Source organism: Myotis daubentonii, chromosome 11 (assembly GCF_963259705.1).
Source record: "Myotis daubentonii chromosome 11, mMyoDau2.1, whole genome shotgun sequence".
Classification (NCBI taxonomy): domain Eukaryota; kingdom Metazoa; phylum Chordata; class Mammalia; order Chiroptera; family Vespertilionidae; genus Myotis; species Myotis daubentonii.
This window is the reverse complement of record NC_081850.1, coordinates 37,198,946-37,217,497: the sequence shown is the minus strand read 5'-3', so window position 1 is coordinate 37,217,497 and position 18,552 is coordinate 37,198,946. Positions and strand designations below refer to the sequence as shown.

General features: G+C 45.0%; 1 protein-coding gene across 1 annotated transcript; it reads right to left on the bottom strand.

Annotated features, from left to right (window-relative positions):
• Positions 1–11,503: 11,503 nt before the first annotated feature.
• Positions 11,504–13,307, bottom strand: LOC132212771 (forkhead box protein D4-like 1). The gene has a single exon (XM_059658760.1). The coding sequence runs from the start codon at positions 13,001–13,003 to the stop codon at positions 11,663–11,665; it is 1,341 nt and encodes a 446-aa protein (XP_059514743.1). The 5' UTR covers positions 13,004–13,307; the 3' UTR covers positions 11,504–11,662.
• Positions 13,308–18,552: the final 5,245 nt, after the last annotated feature.

Here is an 18,552-nt window from a genome sequence, read left to right as displayed (position 1 = left end):
AAGTTCCACAACACAGGTGGGTGACAGTGCTTATGAGGTGATCAAACTGAAAGGCTACACATCCTGGGCCACTGGCCTATCTGTGGCAGATTTCGCAGAAAGTATGAAGAATCTTAGGCGGGTGCATCCAATTTCTACCATAATTGAGGGTCTTTATGGAATAAAAGATGTCTTCCTTAGTGTTCCTTGCATCTTGGGACAGAATGGAATCCCAGATGTTGTGAAGACCTACTATGGACCAGACATTTATCTAGGCTCTGGAAGCATGTTAATGAGCAGATTTTTGCTCTCATGGATCTTACAATCTAGAAAGGAAGATAAACAAATGAATGTGTAATACAGCAGATGGTGATGAATGCTGTGAAGGGTGAAGCAGGATAAGTGGGCAGGAAGATGTGTTACTCTGTACCAGGTGAGGCCTCTCTCATATTTGACAGAGACGTGAAGAAAGTGTGCAGTGAAGATGAAAACCCCCCAGGCTTTATTTTAAATTACCTATCGGATGGAGTATAACAACTTACTCATTTAAATATTTCAAATTTCTTTCAAATCATTGGGGTCTCAGTATAGTTTCTCAGCTAAATCACTTTCTGGAAAGTAGCTAATCATCTGAAAGCAACCAAGATGTCCTTCAGTAGGTGAATGGAAAAACAAACTGTGGTACATCAAGATAATAGAACATTACTCGGGACTAAAATGAAATGAGCTATGAAGCCATGAGAGACATGGAGGAACCTTAAGAGCATATTACTAAGTGAAAGACGCCAATCTAAAGAGGCCACATACCATATGACTAACTCTATGGCATTCCGGAAAAGGCAAAACTATGGAGACAGAAAAACGGTTAGTGGTTGCCAGAGGCTTTGGGGAGAGAGCAATGAACAGGCAAAGCGCAGAGGATTTTTAGGGCAGTGAAACCACGCTGGATGATACTTTAATGCTATACACGTCATTATACATTCATAAAAGCCATAGAATGTACAACACCAAGAGCGAACCATAATGTAAACCATGGACTTTGGGTGATGATGTGTCAGGGTAGGTTCATCAACTGTAAAAATATGCCATTCTGGTGGGTTATGCATGAGTAGGGGTAGAAGGTCTATGGGAAATCTCTGTACTTTCTGCTCAATTTTGCCATGACCATAAAAGTATATTTTTTTAAAAAAGGGAATCAGCAATATAATGCAAAAGGCTTTAGGCCAAAGTTATGAAGACAGAGATTCCAGGAAGCAGCAGGATGCACTGGGCACAGCTGCCTCAGATTACAGCATATTCATGCTGAGGCCAAAGGAAGAGGTGGGACTGTGGTTAAAGACGTAGGTAAGCTAAAGCTCCAAAAAGGAGATGAAACAAAAGCAAACATAAAACCTAGACGAAGCAGAGGCCAGTGTGGCAGCCAGACATGAAGTCGCAGAATAAGGAAGTTAGTGAATGACTCTGGGGACAGCACGTGCAGCCACAGCTACCCTTGACATGCAGTCTGAGTTTTCCTCCTGAAAGGCTTGTCCTGGATACTAGCATAGCAAGTTGATGATACCCCGTGAGGTTTATTTTTCATTGCTATGTGTGGTGGTTGCCTTTCTAACATGGGCATGTGATTTGATCTTGCCAATACAATGTAAATGGAAGTAATGTAATGTGCACACTTCCATGGAAGTTTTAGAAGCTATTGTACACTTCACCATGGCTGAGTGGCTGGCTCAAAATAAAATATTTTTGTGTTAAATTGAAGATTTGGAGGTTGTTTATTACTGCAGCGTAACTAGTACCTATTGATTAATATGCTTAGCTTGAAATTTAAATGAAGCTCTTCTAGTTCAGGGTTTCTCAACCTCAGTGCAATTGACATTTGGGCTTCGATTCCACTGTGTCGTGGGGTATTCTGTGTATTGCAGGATTTTGAGCAGCATCCCTGGCCTCTACCCACAGAACACCAGTAGCACCCCGTCCCCAGTTGTGACAATCAGAAATGCCTCCGGACACTATAATTCCATATATGTGAGGTGCCTAGAGTGATCAAATTCATAGATACAGAAAGTAGAATGGAGGTTGTCAGGGTCTGGGGGGAGGAAGGAATGGGAAGTTATTGTTTAATGGGCACAGTTTCCGTTTTACAAGATGGAAAGAGTTCTGTGAGTAGGTGGTGGTAATGGGAGCACAACAGTGTGAATGCACTTAATGCCACTGAACTGTGTACTTAAAAATGGTCAAAATGATAAATTTTATGTTATGTGTATTTGCCACAATTTTTAAAAATAGAGGGGAAAAAAGTCTCCAGACATTTCCCAAATTTCCCCTGGGGCAGGGGGATAGGGGAGCAATCACTGTTTAGGCTATAGCAGCCACTCATTGAAATGTATATATAAAAATGCGGGGCCCGGGCTCAGCTCTGTTTTCTACTACTAAGGGTTAGAATTTCAACTCTTCTAAAATTGTTTTTGTCTACTCTGATTTCAGGTCAGCATCTTCAAAAAAATTAAACAATTTAATCCAGAAAAGATTCCTCACTATGGACCCAAAACTGATTTGATAGGAATACGCCTGTGAAAATTCTTATCTACACTAATAAAAAAGATGCAAATTGACCATACCTTCATGATGCCCACCAGCCAATCAGGAGTGAGTATACAAAGTAACCCAACAAAGCTGGCGGATTAATTTGCATACGTAGGCACCGAGCGGCCGGGGCAGGGCAGGATGCTTGTGTCATTGCCATGGCGACAACACAGGCTTTGCAAATTGCCCCAGTGCTCTGGGCCTCTGGGCAGCATAGGAAGGTGGAAAGGCGGCTCTGGGTTGGAGCAAAGGCAGCGTTGGCAGCCAGGGGAAGGAAGGCCCATTCTTGCATGAATCTTCATGCATCGAGCCTCTAGTACTATATAAAGCTTTCCCCCTCATTTAATAAACAGGAATTCCACTGGAAATAATTATTCCTAAAACCTGGTTCCTCACACAGATCCTAAGGTTAAAGGGTGAAGCCAAATGGAAGAAAAATAATGGAGTGGCTTGAGGGACTACACAGCAGGTTTGTGAGGCTGTCATTCGACAAGTGGTCATGGTTTCTCCTCTTGGGAAGTACTCCGCAAGCCTGAGAAATAAATTTAGGCCAACACGGGGGTCCAAATGGTGAAGGGCTCTGCTCTCCATGAACTGAATTCCACATTGACATTGAAGCAGGAGGGGGCTTCTTACATTCACCTCCACCGCCACCCTGCATTAGTTATCTCAGAGAATCCTCTTCATATCTCTACATAGGGACTATATTCTTACCCGTCAGTCCCTTTCCATAATGACCCCTCCAGGTTGCCCCAGGTTAGGACCATTACATAGAGGGCAATGACAGTGCTGGGTGAAGACTTCATCTCCAAGTCTGGGGCTGGTGCCCTTGACTACAAGGCCTCTCACTCTGGCCCTCATGGACATTCTCCAGATTGACTCTGAAACTTCTCCCCCTAAGCTCTGTAATAGGCATGAACAGATTACCCTCCCCTTCTTGGTTCCCAGGACCAGGATCCTTAACTAATCCTCTACCCACAAAGAAGGGCTGGTTTCACAAGCTGCTGTCTCAGCTGCTCACTCCAACATCTGCTCTGGATTTGCTTACTGAACACCTCCAACATGCATGGAGCATTGTCACGCTTCATCCCACTCAGTGAGCTGCCCCCGCCTCCCAAACACTTCTGCATCTGCACACATCTGTTCCCCCTCCCATCCCTAGTTCGGCCCACTACTGATCCATCTACCTGTGCCCCAGCCTCTCGGGATTTTGCACCATTAATTATATGCTTTCAGTCCAAATCTTTAACCTCTCCATCTCTGGAAGTCCTTCATTTATTCAACAGAGAAACTTGTTTAAGCCTTTCCCATCTTGGGAAAAAAATATTCCTCCCTTTATCCCTGTCTGCAGCTTCTTAATTTTTTTAAATATATTTTTATTGATTTCAGAGAGGGAGGGAGAGGTAGAGAGAGAGAGAAACATCAATGATGAGAGAATCATTGATCGGCTGCCTCCTGCACACCCCCTACTGGGGATCACGCCCACAACCTTGGGCATGTGCCCTGACCAGTGACCTCCTGGTTCATAGGTTGATGTTCAACCACTGAGTCATGCTGGTGACTCAGTGGCTGTCTCCAGCTTCTTAAAGTGAAGTCTACAATCTTCCTTGCTCCTTATTTACCTTTGTACTGGGTTGATCAGTGTACCCCCAAAAATGCATGTCCTTCTGGGAACCTTAGTATGTGATCTTCTTTGGAAATACAGTGTAGACTATGCAATTAGTCTGGTGTCTTTAGGGAAGAGAAAAAACACAGTTTGCAGGGGAAACTGGACATGACAATAGAGGCCCAGGTTGGGGTGATGTGTCTATAAGTCCAGGTATGCCAAAGATTGCCGGCAGCACCAGAAGCTAAGAGAAAGGCGTGGAACGGATCCGTCCCCAGAGCCTTCAGAGAGAACATGGCCCTTCCAACACCTCAACTTCAGACATTTGGCCTCCAGAACAGGAAGAGAATAAATTTCTGTTGTTTTAAGCTGCCAAGTTGAGATAGTTGGTTGCGGCACTCGCAGGAAACAAACACTCCTTAAGTCACCACAATTTTCCTTTTGGCTCCAAAATGTTTCCATATATGACCTGCTAGAGTCAAATCCAAATCCAGCCTTTGTTGTATTTGACCTTCGTAATCATTTATCCCTGTTGTTCCTCTTCTCCTTCTGCATCTAAAACATCACTGGCCCTTGGTTCTCCTCCCCGCTCCTTTCTCAGCGCTTTCACTGCCTCCTACTCCTGCAGCCACCTGTTGAATAGCAGAGTCCCTGGGATCATCCCTACCTCTCTTCTCACTCTATTCATATCCTGCTGTGATCTCCAAACACCAGCTCTCCTGCCATCTACATGATAATTACTCTCCCAGTCCCCCAGCCCAAACTTCTTTCCTGAGTTCTAGTTTTGAAGTTCCTACTGCCTCCTGGACATGTCCAGCTGGTGCTGGTGCTGGTGCTACATGGCTAAGATAGAAGTCATGGTCTAGAACCCCTGTCTCAAATATACATGCTTCTCCTTCTATAGCCCACGTGTCCACACAAGGGAACAAGTCGGCCGCTTGGCACCTTCCTGGACTCCTCCTGCTCCCTTCACTGTGGTTAACAAGGTCAAAAGACTCTATCGATGAGGGTTTGGGGAATATACCCACTCCTTTCCATTCCTGCTGCTGCTGCATTAGCTCAGATTCTCACCACCTCTTTTTATTTAAATATATTTTTATTGATTTCAGAGAGGAAAGGAGAGGGAGAGAGATAGAAACATCAATGAGAGAGAATCATTGATCTGCTGTCTCCTGCACACCCCCTACTGGAGATCTAGCCCACAACCCAGGTATGTGCCCTTGACCAGAATCAACCGGAGACCCTCCAGTCCACAGGCCTACGCTCTACCCACTAAACCAAACCAGCTAGGGCTCTGTCCAGTTTAAGTTCTTTCATATCCTGAGTCCCTTTAATTTCGGGTTATCCTAAAATGATTTTTCTTCTCATGAGCGCAGAATTTGTAATTACCCTACCTCTGACCCTAACTGAATGTTTTTACATTTTACTTTTTCATTTAAAATTAAATATAATATATAAACAATATTATATTGTTTCATTAAAAACAATATAAACCTAAAATTCTGAAACACTAAATGTCTTTGGAACTTCAACTAAAAATGTTAAAGTATAAAGAGCTTCATTTCTGCCAAAATAAGACTAGATTTAAATCTTTAGATGAAATATTTGTTTGGTAATTCTATATTTCTATAACTACATGGAAATAGCAACCTAGTCTTAAAAGTTGTAAGAAAATATTATATTTACATTTAGGAAAATTTCACATAAGCTTTCCCAGAACCATGCTTACCTTAATAAAAATTTATTTTCTCAACAGCTTACTCTTTGAACAGGGATATTTGCTAATATTCAAAAGTTTAAAATAACCTTATCCCTGGAAATATCTTACCATAAAAATAATGCCTGTAACCACAAAATCCAAAATGCCAAATTCTTCCAGTTTTTTCAACAACAACAAAAATGTCTGTTTTTTTATTTAAAAAGAGAGAGAGAGAGTATTGGAGAGAAACCTAAGCTAGACATAAGAGAACATATCGACCAAATGTAATGTGTGGACCTTATTTGGATTCTAATTCAAACCAATCAACTAAACAAAAAAAAAGTTTTGAGGGGACTCTTTCCTCCTCCCAACATGGGAGTCTGTACTTGTTCTTCAATAAATTTCCACCTTTACTATTAAAAAAAAAAAGTTTTGAGACAATTGAGGATATTTAAACATTGCATGGATAAATCAATGCTGTTAATGAATTATTTAGGTGTGATGATAGTGTTGTGGTTACATTGATGGAATTCTTGTCTTTTGGAGAAATGTTCAAAAATATCTGTGCATAAAATGATAGAATATCTGGGATTTGATTCAAAATAATCCAGTGGGGAGAGGACTGTCAGAGTAAAGATGAAACCAGGTTGGCCTAGCTGACAGGTACATAGAGGTTAATTATACTAATCTCTCTAGCTTTGTATGTTTGGAAGTTTCCATTATTTATTTTTTTAAAAAGGGCTTAATATTCAGGGAAAAAATAAATACTGCTTAAAATGTAGCACAATATCTTTCATACAAGAGTTACCTTGGATAACACAATAGTAGTCACCTTAATCTGAAGAACTATTGGTCATAAATATAACTTTAAATATAGACATAGCCATAGGTAGCAAAATTACAGTATGTGAAGAAAATAAAATCTCTTGTGCTTAATTTAATCTCATTGTTCTCTGCTTGAACTTGGGAACAGAAACTGCTTCACTAGCTGAATAAATCATAACTATCCCCCAATATTCTTAATGACTGACTTCAATAAACATTCCTGCATTCTAAGAACAAATAAGAAAATAAAGTTTATATTCATATTTATTTTGTATGCATTCGTTTTAACATATATACCTTGATTATATTAAGGTAGTTAAGCAACAGGGAACTGGTGTTGAACTGAATTTCAGACTGGATTCTCAAATCCTTTTTTTTTCTCCATCTAATTTTCTGGGTGTTGTTTTTTTGGGGGAAAGAGAGGCAAATTTTGGTAGTATTATCTATCATCTATTTAAGTTGTTTAACCTAGTGATGTATGTGGAATCAATAAACACTTAAAATACATTTAAATAATTTTAGTGCTGATATGAAAAAGCAGCCATTAAAACTAAACTATTTTTGTAGAGATTACAAGAAGGTGACATTCGCAATTAGGGTGAGATTGCAACTTAGATAGGAATCAGATGTTAATGTGGGAGACATTTTTGAACATTTTTCCTAAATACTGAGGGCAATGAGAGCTATGAGTTGCTCACACTTCCAATAAAATGTGGTGAAATTCTGGTGCAAAATCTTAGAAGATGGGATTTGCTTTATCTCACTCCCAGCCTGGATAGTTTTCATGGCAGTTTCGATTCTAGTCTTTTCCTCATAGTTCTGCTGCTTCTCTGGATTTTCTACTGTCTGTTACTGCATTCCAGTCAAAGGAAGGAGTGTCTGGGTTAGGCCGATGGGAGCGGAGAATGGCTCCTGAATCCCTAGCTACACTCCCACGGATAAGCAAGTACGAAAGGTTGTGCATACAGGATCTGGGCGCTTAGGATGTCACCGCCCTGCCAGACTGCACCTGCACGGGGCACACTGGCACCTACAGCCACGTAGGCTCCAGGCCGCCCGACCCCCAGATGCCCTCTCTCCTTCTCAATAGGGGCCGCCACCTCGCCTCCCATTCCCCGGGGCCCCTCCCCTCCCACCGCACCTTCTGACCCAAGGGTGACCTGCAGGCTGCGGCTCCAGAGGCTTGGCGTCCTCACCCCTCCCTCCCTCTCCCAGGCCACCACCGCCCCGTAACTAGGGCGCATCACAACCCTTCACCCGCGCGGGGAAAGAGAACGACAGTCCTGCCGGGGAGGAAGAACACTCTCGGGACTAACTCCTCCCTGGCGACGTTGCCTTAGGTGGAGTCCTCGAGTGCCACCTGGGCCGGGTGGTGGCCCGGTCCTGCCCTCCCAGTGACCTTCACTGGGAAGCGCGCAGCAGAGCCCCGGGCGAAAGACGGAACTGGCGCTGCGCGTCCCGGCGCCTCTGGCTTGTGGACCCTGCGCCCAAGGAAGACCCGGGCAGGAGCAAGTCGCGAGCACCCATGGGGTTGTGGTTAAAACACCAGACAGGGCCGGGCACCGCTGCCTAAGAAGGGACCTCGGGAGAGTCGTTTAATTTCTCCAGGTCACATATGTCGTAGCTGTATAATGGGGATTCCATAGAGTCATTTGGGTGCGGGCAGGGTTAAAGGTGGAATCCAGCGTCTGGCAGAGAGAGGAGGAGATGAAGCTTGCCCGCTGAGGTTACTCTTCATGGGGGGCAGGACCAGAGAGATAGTCTCTCCTTCAGGTTTCCCTCTGGCTCTCGCCCCAACCCCTCTGCGCCCCCGCCCTTGGGCAGTTCTGGACACATCCAGCTTTCTGGCCTCAAGAAGGTGAGTCCAAGGGTCAAGAACGACCCCTGATCATGGACCCAATTGCGCAACTCGGGAGCGGCGCAGCCTGCTCGCCAGCATTTTAAACGTACCCTGCGCTCTTGTCCAAGATCGCGGCCAGAGGCCAGCACGGGGTGGACAGAGGCCCAGGACACAGAAGGTGCCGGACGCCCCTGCGCAGAACCACCGGCATCCAGAGCATCTGCCTCTTGTTCTGCGTGGCCCCGGACGCGGCCGGGCCTGATCCCCGCGCGGAGCACCGGGCACCATGTCCCCATTCCGACCCCGACTCTCCCTGCCTTGGGGGCTGCGGCGCCACCTCCACTCCTGGGACGCGCCAGCCCTGCGAGCAGCGGGGGGCTTGGCAAGTTCTGCGCGTTTGCGGGATTTCGCGCGGGCCCAGCTTCAGGCTGACCTCTCCACGCGGTCGCCGCGCTCCCGGCAGGTGGGTCCGGGGCGCCATGTTCCGATGGAGAACTATGTGTAACTACTCTCCCACTGAGTCGACGTTTTTCCTGAAAATTCATCGTTCGATATAGTTTCATTAGGTAACAATTAGGAGCTTGGGGGCCGGCTTGGGCCCAATTCTTAACCGCAGTCACCCGTGTTGGTGGCTGGCTTGGGGCAAAGGCGGGGAAGAGAACTCCTCGGAGTCTCCTCGGAGTGGGTAGCGCTGGGAGAGGCTCTACCTGGCGCTCGGGGGACATTTGGTGGCCTATTCGAATGAATGAATGGGTGCAGGCCTGGAGATGTTTCCCCCAAAGGCCAGGGAGGGTTGGAATGTGAACCAGCAGAGAGCTGACAGGAAAATGGGTTCCCTTTACTCCTCACTTGTTTCCAAACTCTTCGGTTGGCCCAGTCTGCAGAATTTGCTAAAACGATCTTAAAGCTGAAGTGCTGAGGGTCAGACAGACTGAGTTCAAAGCCTCCATGGATTAGGGCAATAGAGTAGTGAAGACATGTGTGCTTGTGTGTGTGTGTGTGGGGGGGGGGTTGAATAGAAGTGGGAAGGAGGGGGTGAAGGGGGAGGGAAGTGGGAGATACCTGTAATGCTATCAACAATAAAAAGTATAAAAAAACAATTATACTATCTAGCTACTTTAATGCATAAATTTGAAATGATATTATTTCCAAAAGTCTTTATATTATGATTTTGTTTTATGTAAAGGACTATTTTCATTCTTTGAATTATGTTGGGTGTAATTAGCTATCTATATCCCACAGGATGTGGTGGGGTTCATAGACATGATATAAAGTCTCTAAATTTTTATTTTTAAAAACCCAAGGAGGGAGAAGTGGATGAAAGAGGAGGAGGTTAGGGGAGGGACTGCCTGCAGCCCCAGGATAGGGGCCTATGTAGGGCAGGGGTGGTGCTTGCCATACAAGCAAAGGTTGCAGGTGCAGAGCTGGAGAGTACAATCTGAAGTTCTGTGTCCCAATGGCTGCCAAGGGTTTGGCTTGGGATCTTTTCAGAACGTCCCTGAAACCTATCTACCAAGCGCGGAGAAGGTAGGGATTGCTGGCAGAACATGCCAAAGAAGTTCTGAGGGATGGGGTGGAAATGAGGAGCTGGAGTAAAAATCACCAATTAAAAGGCTGTAAAAACATGTCTCTTTGGAGCCCCTCCCTCCTGTAATGAGAAATTCATAGCTGCACCTGGGGAGTAGCTGAGGGCCAATGACCTTCTTCACACTCAGAGTGACTTTTTCCTAAGCTGCCTGGAAAGCAATTCTTGTGAGGGGAAAAAGAGAGAGTCTGCTTAGTGACAGGAGAGCTGCAGGAGAAATTTGGTCTCTCTGGCAGGAGTATTTCATGATGGACATTTGGGTCTTCTTTCCCTCCACCCAGTCACCTGAAGCCCAATACAGTGAAATCTTTCTGGTTGCAAAATCCTTTAAGAAATTAACTCTTTTTGAAACAAAAAGAAGTTACTTTCTGTTCTAAAGAAAGAAAATAGGAGACCTTAGAAGGCACTTGCCTAGAGAGAGAATTTTTTTTTTAATTGTAAATGTCCAGGACATGAATGCTTATTTGATACATTATATACTTTTTCTTTGGGCCCTTGTTTTGAAAGTTCTAATGCTTTTTTTTAAAAAAATGGCTTCACTCCCCAAACTGCCCCCCCTACCCCCCCCCCCCCCACAAATAAATGTTAGCCATTACCTTCCACATTGATTTCAAATAGTCCTCCAACTTATTCTGGAGAAAAATCAACATCTTTAGGAAGATAAAAAAAATATGTAGACTATATTTAGATTTCCTCCAATTCTTTTATTCTATAGGTTTTATACATATTAAATCCCATAGTTCAAAAGACAGGACTTTTTCAACTTCAAATATTCTTAAGTTTTAAAAGCCATTTTTAAAATGGGTTGTTTCTGATGCCTATAATGAATAAGAATTGTAAAACTAAATTGTTTGTTCGGAGGAAGGAACTAGTTTTTTAAAAGAAGTTCCATAAAATAGACGATGTTGTATAATGATTTAGCACTTTATTTAGTCTACACAGCTAGGTTTACTTTTAACACCTCTCCATGGAAGTTGGCACATCCGACACACAGATCAGAAATAAATGCTCTGAAATTAAAATTCTACTTATATTACACATGGGTTTCAGAAAGACATAAAGGACATGAGCACATTGTACTGGGCTTGGGAATAACACTTGCAGTTCCTAGGGGGTGAAGAAGGGGAAAACATGGGTGCATTGGACATTGTATCTTTGTTTTTCTTTTCATATCAGAACAAAATACCCCACTCACATTCACAGTTCCTCTGGAAATGTGCAAACCAGAAAAGTCCTGGAAGCCACCAGGGGAGGCTGGGAAAGAACAGGCGAAAATCCACGCCGTAGGAAGTTTGCGTTCAGGTTGTCTAAGGGAACAGTAGGCGACCTTTCCTTCGTGAGTATTTCACAGCGAAACGGAAACTGTTGGGAACGGAAATTGGTGGCCCCTTTGCTGCGGGATGCTAATGCATACACCTGGTCCTGGCTTTGCAAGTGGAGTGCGCGAGGACAGGCAGCGGGGAGAGCGAGACCTGGGTCTCTCTACCCTCTAGTTTGGCTCCCGGTTCGCCCCTCGGAGTTGGCGCCAGGGCAGGAGGCGGGTGCTACTCAAAATGCGGGCGAGGTCCCCACTCCGCAGGACATGTGCCTGGAGCCCTCCGCTCCTGGCTGACGCCCCAGCAGCGCCATGGCGGCGGACAGGTGCCGGCCCAGGCCCAGCAGGGCGCCTTTGCTGGCACAGTCCTGGTGCTGCTGCTGCTGCTGCTGCTGCGGCTGCAACATCCTCCGGGCAGTGGATGCGGCGGCGGCGGACACGGGGAGCCAGGGGGCGGCAGCGTGGGTGTGCAACAGGCAGGGCGGGCGCTGCAGCAGGTGACAGTAGCCCCACGGGGTCCGGGACAGATTCTGCGCGGTCGCTGTACCCCCTCCTCGGCCCCCTTGCATGATACTCTCGATGCTGAAGGAGGGACATCCGCCGACCTGCCTCGATGCCAGCCCCTTGCCCCCCTCCCAAGGCTGGAAGCCCAGTGGGGGCTGCAGTGCTGGAAGGGCGGCGCCGGGGGTCACCAGGTCCCCGCCTTGCACTTTCCTTGGCGCCTCAGAGTAGACAGGGGCGGACAGCAGCAGGTAGCGAAGGGGATGGGGGTGCAGCAGAGCACACGGGCGGCTCCGGGGGGTGGCGGCAAGGCAGGCCCCGGGGACGGGCTGCGGTGGGGCCGGGGACCCAGGCAGCAGGCCGGGGTAGGGACCGTGCAGGGTAGCGGGCACTACGGGGAGGGGGAAGGGGTGATGCAGGTGGGCTCCCGGGGGCTGGTGGTGGCGCTTGAAGCGCTTCCTGCGCCGAAGGAAGCTGCCGTTGTCGAACATGTCCTGGGAGGCGGGGTCCAGGCTCCAGTAGTTGCCCTTGCCCGGGTGGCCGGGCTCCCGGGGGATCTTGACGAAGCAGTCGTTGAGCGAGAGGTTGTGGCGGATGCTGTTCTGCCAGGCGGGGAACTTGCGGCGGTAGTAGGGGAAGCGGCCGCTGATGAAGGCGCAAATGCCGCTCAGCGTGAGGCGCTTGTGTGGGCTCTGCAGGATGGCCATGGTGATGAGCGCGATGTAGGAGTAGGGGGGCTTCGCGGGCTGAGGGGCGTCTCCAGAGGCCGCCGCAGACCCGGTCGAGGCCCTGAACTTGGTGCCAAACTCCGGGGAGTCGCTTGGGCAACTGCTGCTCTCGGTGCCCTCTCCCGGCTTCGCGCCCGCGCCCTGCCGCGCCCCCGGGGGCTCCGGCAGGTGCAGCGGCTCTAGGAACTTTGGGCTCACTTTGATCTCCACGTGGTCCTCTTCCTCCTCGTCGTCGTCTTCATCTTCTTCCTCTCCCATAATATCGATTTCGCCGTCTTCCCCTTCGGAGCCCCGGAGGCTGCGCGGCGGCGTGGGGCGAAGGCGCTCAGCTCCCGGCAGGTTCATGGAGGAGCAGGTCCCGCAGCCCCCGGGACGGACGCCAGTTCACCTGTCTTGCAGTGGGCTGGGCCGGGTGCCAGGTTTAAGGGTGTTCTAAGAAAGTAGGAACGCTTTAGGTGTTCTTGACTTCTGGTTTCTCCTCCTATACAATACGCGAGTCCAGCAAAGGTGCGCTTTGCCTTTTATTAAAGCTTCTTCGAGTCCCTATGTTGTGAAGTCTCCTGCCCTTTCTACCACTTCTTGTCCTACCTCAGCATTCCCACTTCCTCCCTGCCGCACACACCAATGAGGAGGGTCCTCTGCGCATTAGCCGACCAGGAAGAGCCTCCAGCCTCCTCCTCCCTCCACCCACCCACCACCGAGGAGGATGCTGTGCTCCTCGGGTTAGGGTTAGCCAGCCAGTCCTACTGGGAGTTGCCTAGGCTGTTAACGCGCGATTTTCTCCACCTCCACCTCCCCCCACCTCCTCCCTTCATGCACTTTAAAACTGCGCAAATAGCCCTTGCCCGGGGCTCAGTTAGTTGGTGTAGTCCGGCCTGTACGCCAAACGTTGCGGGTTCCATTCTGGGTCAGGGCACAGAACCTAGGTTGTTCAGGGCGCGTTAGGGAGATAACGGATCAATATTTCTCTCTCATCAAAGTTTCTCACATCAATGTTTCTCTTTCTCCCTTCCTTTCTTTCTCTCTCAAAAAATAAAAACATATCCTCGGATGAGGATTGTATATGAATATAAAATAAAACTGCGCAAATAAAAAGGGGTAAGGAAATATGATACCCAACAATCTACCACGAATATCCAGGCATCTCTCTCTCCTGGAGAAAAGGAGAAGAGGCATTGAAATGTGTAATTAAAATTGTTTTCATGCTGCATAGCATATTCATCACCCATTTTCATTGGTGGATTCTGTCCTTATTCAGAATGATGAGCTGAAATATTTTAGATATTCTAACTATATCCCTGAGCTCAGTGGGTTGTGAAGAGCTGTTGCGTTTTCCTACTCTCCCCACCTCCAGTTCCCCAAAATGTTCTTCCAGACTCAAATTTTCAGAAAAGGAAGAAATATCCTAGCATTAAATTGTGGAAGTTCAGGGTGGAGAGAAAGCGGGAAGGCTAGAGAGAAGTCCCCGTCAGCAGTGATTCACTGACTCCCTTGAACATTTAACCACAGTGGGAAATGCATTTTACCACCCAGTCATGCATATACAGACTTGCATAACTAGAATGGGTTTCAAAGAGCAATACGCTCAGACTAGAGTGATCAGTGGTATTTTTCTTTTTTAATGGCCACAACCAATTCAATTGATTTTGCCACATACTAACCAGTACAGACCTATATTGAAATACCCTGTTTTCACAACCTGGCCCCACAACGCCAAGGGATGCACCCAGGATATGAGGGGCTCCTCTCTCCCTCTCCCTCTTCCTTTCAGAGAAAAAACAACCCACATTAAGCACCTTTATTATAATAAATAACAAAACTTAGTGAGGCAAGGAGAGGCCGCAGTTTCAGTCACAAGGTTGTCATTCATTACTCACATGGGAGAGGATCAATATGAGAAAGAAGCTTCGTTAACTCACTTAGCATCTTTGAAGGTAACAAGATTATTGGATGGCCACGTTTATATTAACTCAGAGAGTAAAGTAGCAGTCCAGTAGAATATAATGTAGTGTGTTATATAAGTAGGGACTTTATGGTATATATTCATAATTATGGTATATGTATACATGCCACAGTATATTTTCATAATTTAAAACTCACCTACTTATAAACAGAATTTGGGGTGGCATCTAATTAAAATGCAGCATAAAAGAATATTGTATCAGGCAATTGATAGTCACATAGTAAATCTTTCATTAATGTTTGTAAAATAATGACTTTTCAGTCAGAAGCCAGCTGAAAGGTCAAAATATAATTAAAAAATAGCTGGTGCCTTCAGGATAAAATTTTGAAATCAGATTTCTTACTCCTAAGATATTTATCCTGTAAGGCTTCCCAGTTATTTATAGTTTGAAGTAGGGCAAATGACAGGTTTTAAGCTGAATAGATTTGTGTTTGAATCCCAGATTTACCAATTATCACTTTTGTGATCTACTAAATTAACTCTGGAGGGCAGGACAGGTGTCTTATTCAACCTTAGACTCCCAGAGGCCTCACCCTCTACCCCCTGCAGGTAAAGTTTAGTTCTGCCATCAGCATAGAAATCAGGATTACCTGAGAAAGGGAGTATTGGTAGTTTTCCTAGAGCCAACTTCTATTAGGATTAGGGTCATTTAAAAATGAAAGGAGAAAAGGAGGAACACACTCAGAAAAAAACAAAAACCGCCACATTGAAGGGGAGGGTGAAAGGTGGAAGTGGGTATGTCAAAGGGTACACTGGAGACAACTGAAAAAGCTCGCAATGGCCAAAGCTGGGACAATTTGAACAAAATGAGTGGATTATAACCTAAAGTATAAAATAGATATCTATGTATCCATACTGATAAAGGATTGAGTTAATTAACGGAGGGAGAGGCAGAATTCCAAATAACTTAGGTACTCAGCTCTTGAGGATGTGTGACTCCCCACTCCTTCATTGTACAAAGCACATTGTGACTTCCCTCCAGGACGTACAGACTAGACAGTCAAAGGTAGAATTCATTTCTTTCAACAATACTACCACAATTTATGGCATTTCTAGAACTATGAAAGTAATTTCAAAGCAATCTAAAATAGTTTTCCTACCTATTCTAGTAATCCAAAGGAAACATTTATTCAATTTGTACAAGCAACCAAGCCCATAAATGTTTAAAAGCCTGTTAACTTTATTTTGTTGATAATTCCCCTCAGACTTCAGGATCTAGAAATTATAGACCTTTTCAATCGCCCGATCTTCCCTCATGCCCTGTGCTGAACCTTCCTATAGCTATCTTAAATCTCAGTACCAATGTTCTTGCCCCTTTCACTGAAAGCTGGGGGAAGCCTAGGAAAGAACCATTTGTTTGAACAAAGTGCACAAAAGCTTTATTTATATTTTTTAAATCAGATCTTGCTGGAAATAGGGAATTCACTTTTACTGAGATTTGGTATCCAGGGTGCTTTCAACTTAATCCCTGGAACAATCCAGAGAGATCTGCATCGATATATCCATTTTATGAATAAGGAGGCAAAGGCTCAGAGAGGTTTTGTCATTTATCCTATATCATTCAGTAAGCTATAGTTTTAGATGAACTATCCCTAAGCCTTAATTATCATCATCAATACCCTGAAAATCTTCTATAGTTAGCAGAATAATGGTCCACACTATTTACTTTAGTTAGCAATTTGTATTATAAAAATAAAATCTTCTCTGGAGGATATTCATGACAAGTTCCAAAGTTCTCTGAAGGTGCTGGTTATACTATTGCTCTGGTCACTGAAAAATACTTCATTTTGGGGAAAATAAGAATGAGGAACAGGACATTTAAAATAATATATAAACAACACAAAAATACAGAATAAAATCTAAATTAAAACTGACATGTCATCCCATGCAGGTTGGCAAATGTTAAATTGTGTTAGCTAGGTTTGGAGAAATGGGTGCTTTCCTATACTACTGTAAAGAGGTACAGCCACTGGAAGAGCAATTTATATCAGTATCTATTAAAAACTTTAAGTGTGCATATCCTGGAAGCTCATGATTCCACCCTTCCATACCTATTCTAGAGAAACATTATCTCATAAGAACAAAGACGCATGCACAGTGATGTTCACTGCAGCACTATTTGCAATTAAAAAAACAGAAACAACTAGTTCATCCATCACAACCACATCACCGCACTTCCTAGGGCTTCCAGAATAATCCAAATGTGTCACTCAGTCCAAAACCTCTGGCCCCAGCTCATGATCCAATTCCATCTTCAAGCCTGGCTTTGAAACCTTCCACTCTTTTTTTTAAAAAAAACCATATTTTTATTGATTTTTTACAGAGAGGAAGGGAGAGAGAGAGTCAGAAACATCGATGAGAGAGAAACATTGATCAGCCGCCTCCTGCACATCCCCCACTGGGGATGTGCCCGTAACCCAGCTACATGCCCTTGACCGGAATCAAACCTGGGACCTTTCAGTCCGCAGGCCGACGCTCTATAGAGCCAAACCGGTTTCGGCACCTTCCACTCTTGTCTTCTTCCTGGTCTTCCAACATGTTGTGCTGGTTGCCACCTCAAGGGCCTCTGCAAACTCCCTCCCTCTGTGTAGAACCTTCTCCCTCACTTTGCATGAACAATTCTTTTTAAGTCTATTCTCAACTTAAAAGCTACTTCTTCTCAGAGAGCCTTTCCATAACTCAATCTGAAGTTGAATACTGTCAATGCTGACCTGGCATTTAGTAGGAATAGGAAAAAAAGTAATGATTATTGAATTATTAAGTTTTCTGCAGTTATATCTGAAGGTTTGTACTTGCCACTTTAAAAATATATATATATTTTATTAATTTTCTACAGAGAGGAAGGAAGAGAGATAGAGAGCTAGAAACATCGATGAGAGAGAAACATTGATCAGCTGCCTCCTGCACACCTCCCAATGGGGATGTGCCTGCAACCAAGGTACATGCTCTTTTTTTTTTTTTATTGCTTAAAGTATTACAAAGGGTATTACATATGTGTCCTTTCCCCCCCCCGCCCCCCCGCCCTTGACAGTCCCCTAGCCTCCCTTATCCCCCAGTGTCTTATGTCCATTGGTTATGCTTATATGCATGGGTACATGCTCTTGACCAGAATCGAACTTGGGACCCTTCAGGCCGATGCTCCATCCACTGAGTCAAACCAGTTAGGGCTGTACTTGTCACTTTTTAGTGTATCCAGTTAACTGCCATGATATTTTGAATTTAATTTAAAAAGATCCACTGCTTATGTCTATAGATGCTATGGCATTCAAATGCGTATACTAAAAATTAAAGAAGTTAAAAAATAACACCCAAGATGAACTTAATACCAGGAGTAAAATGTACTTAAAGTTAAAAACTCTACAATAAGAATATTCTAAATATATCACAAAGTGAATGGATTAAGTTTCATTACACTGATTATCAAGAAGGCTTAGAACTGACTAAAAATAAGAGATGGTCCCAATTAATTTATCTTATTCAGATTTCTTCCAACTATAAGTCTCCAGCCACAATAAACTTTTTATTTCATTTAATAAAAATGACATTATTTCCTTTCAAAATTTATCCTATATAATAAAAGGCTAATATGCAAATTGACTGAACAGCAGAACGACCAGTCACTATGATGCACACTAACCACCAGGGGGCAGATGCTCAACGCAGGAGCTGCCTGCTGGTGGTCAGTGCACTCCCACAGCCAAATTCCCCACCACCGGCCAACCTCCCGCAGTCCCTCCCACTGGCTGGCTGGCCCTGACTGCCCCAATAGCTGGCCAGGCTGAGGGACCCCATCCATGCACAAATTCGTGCACTGGGCCTCTAGTTATAAATAACTCCCATAGATGAGAAGCTCGGCATAAGTAAACTCCCAAGCCATTTCTAAAGATATTTCGTGAAACATCTGTTTATTAAAAAAAAAAAAAAACAACAC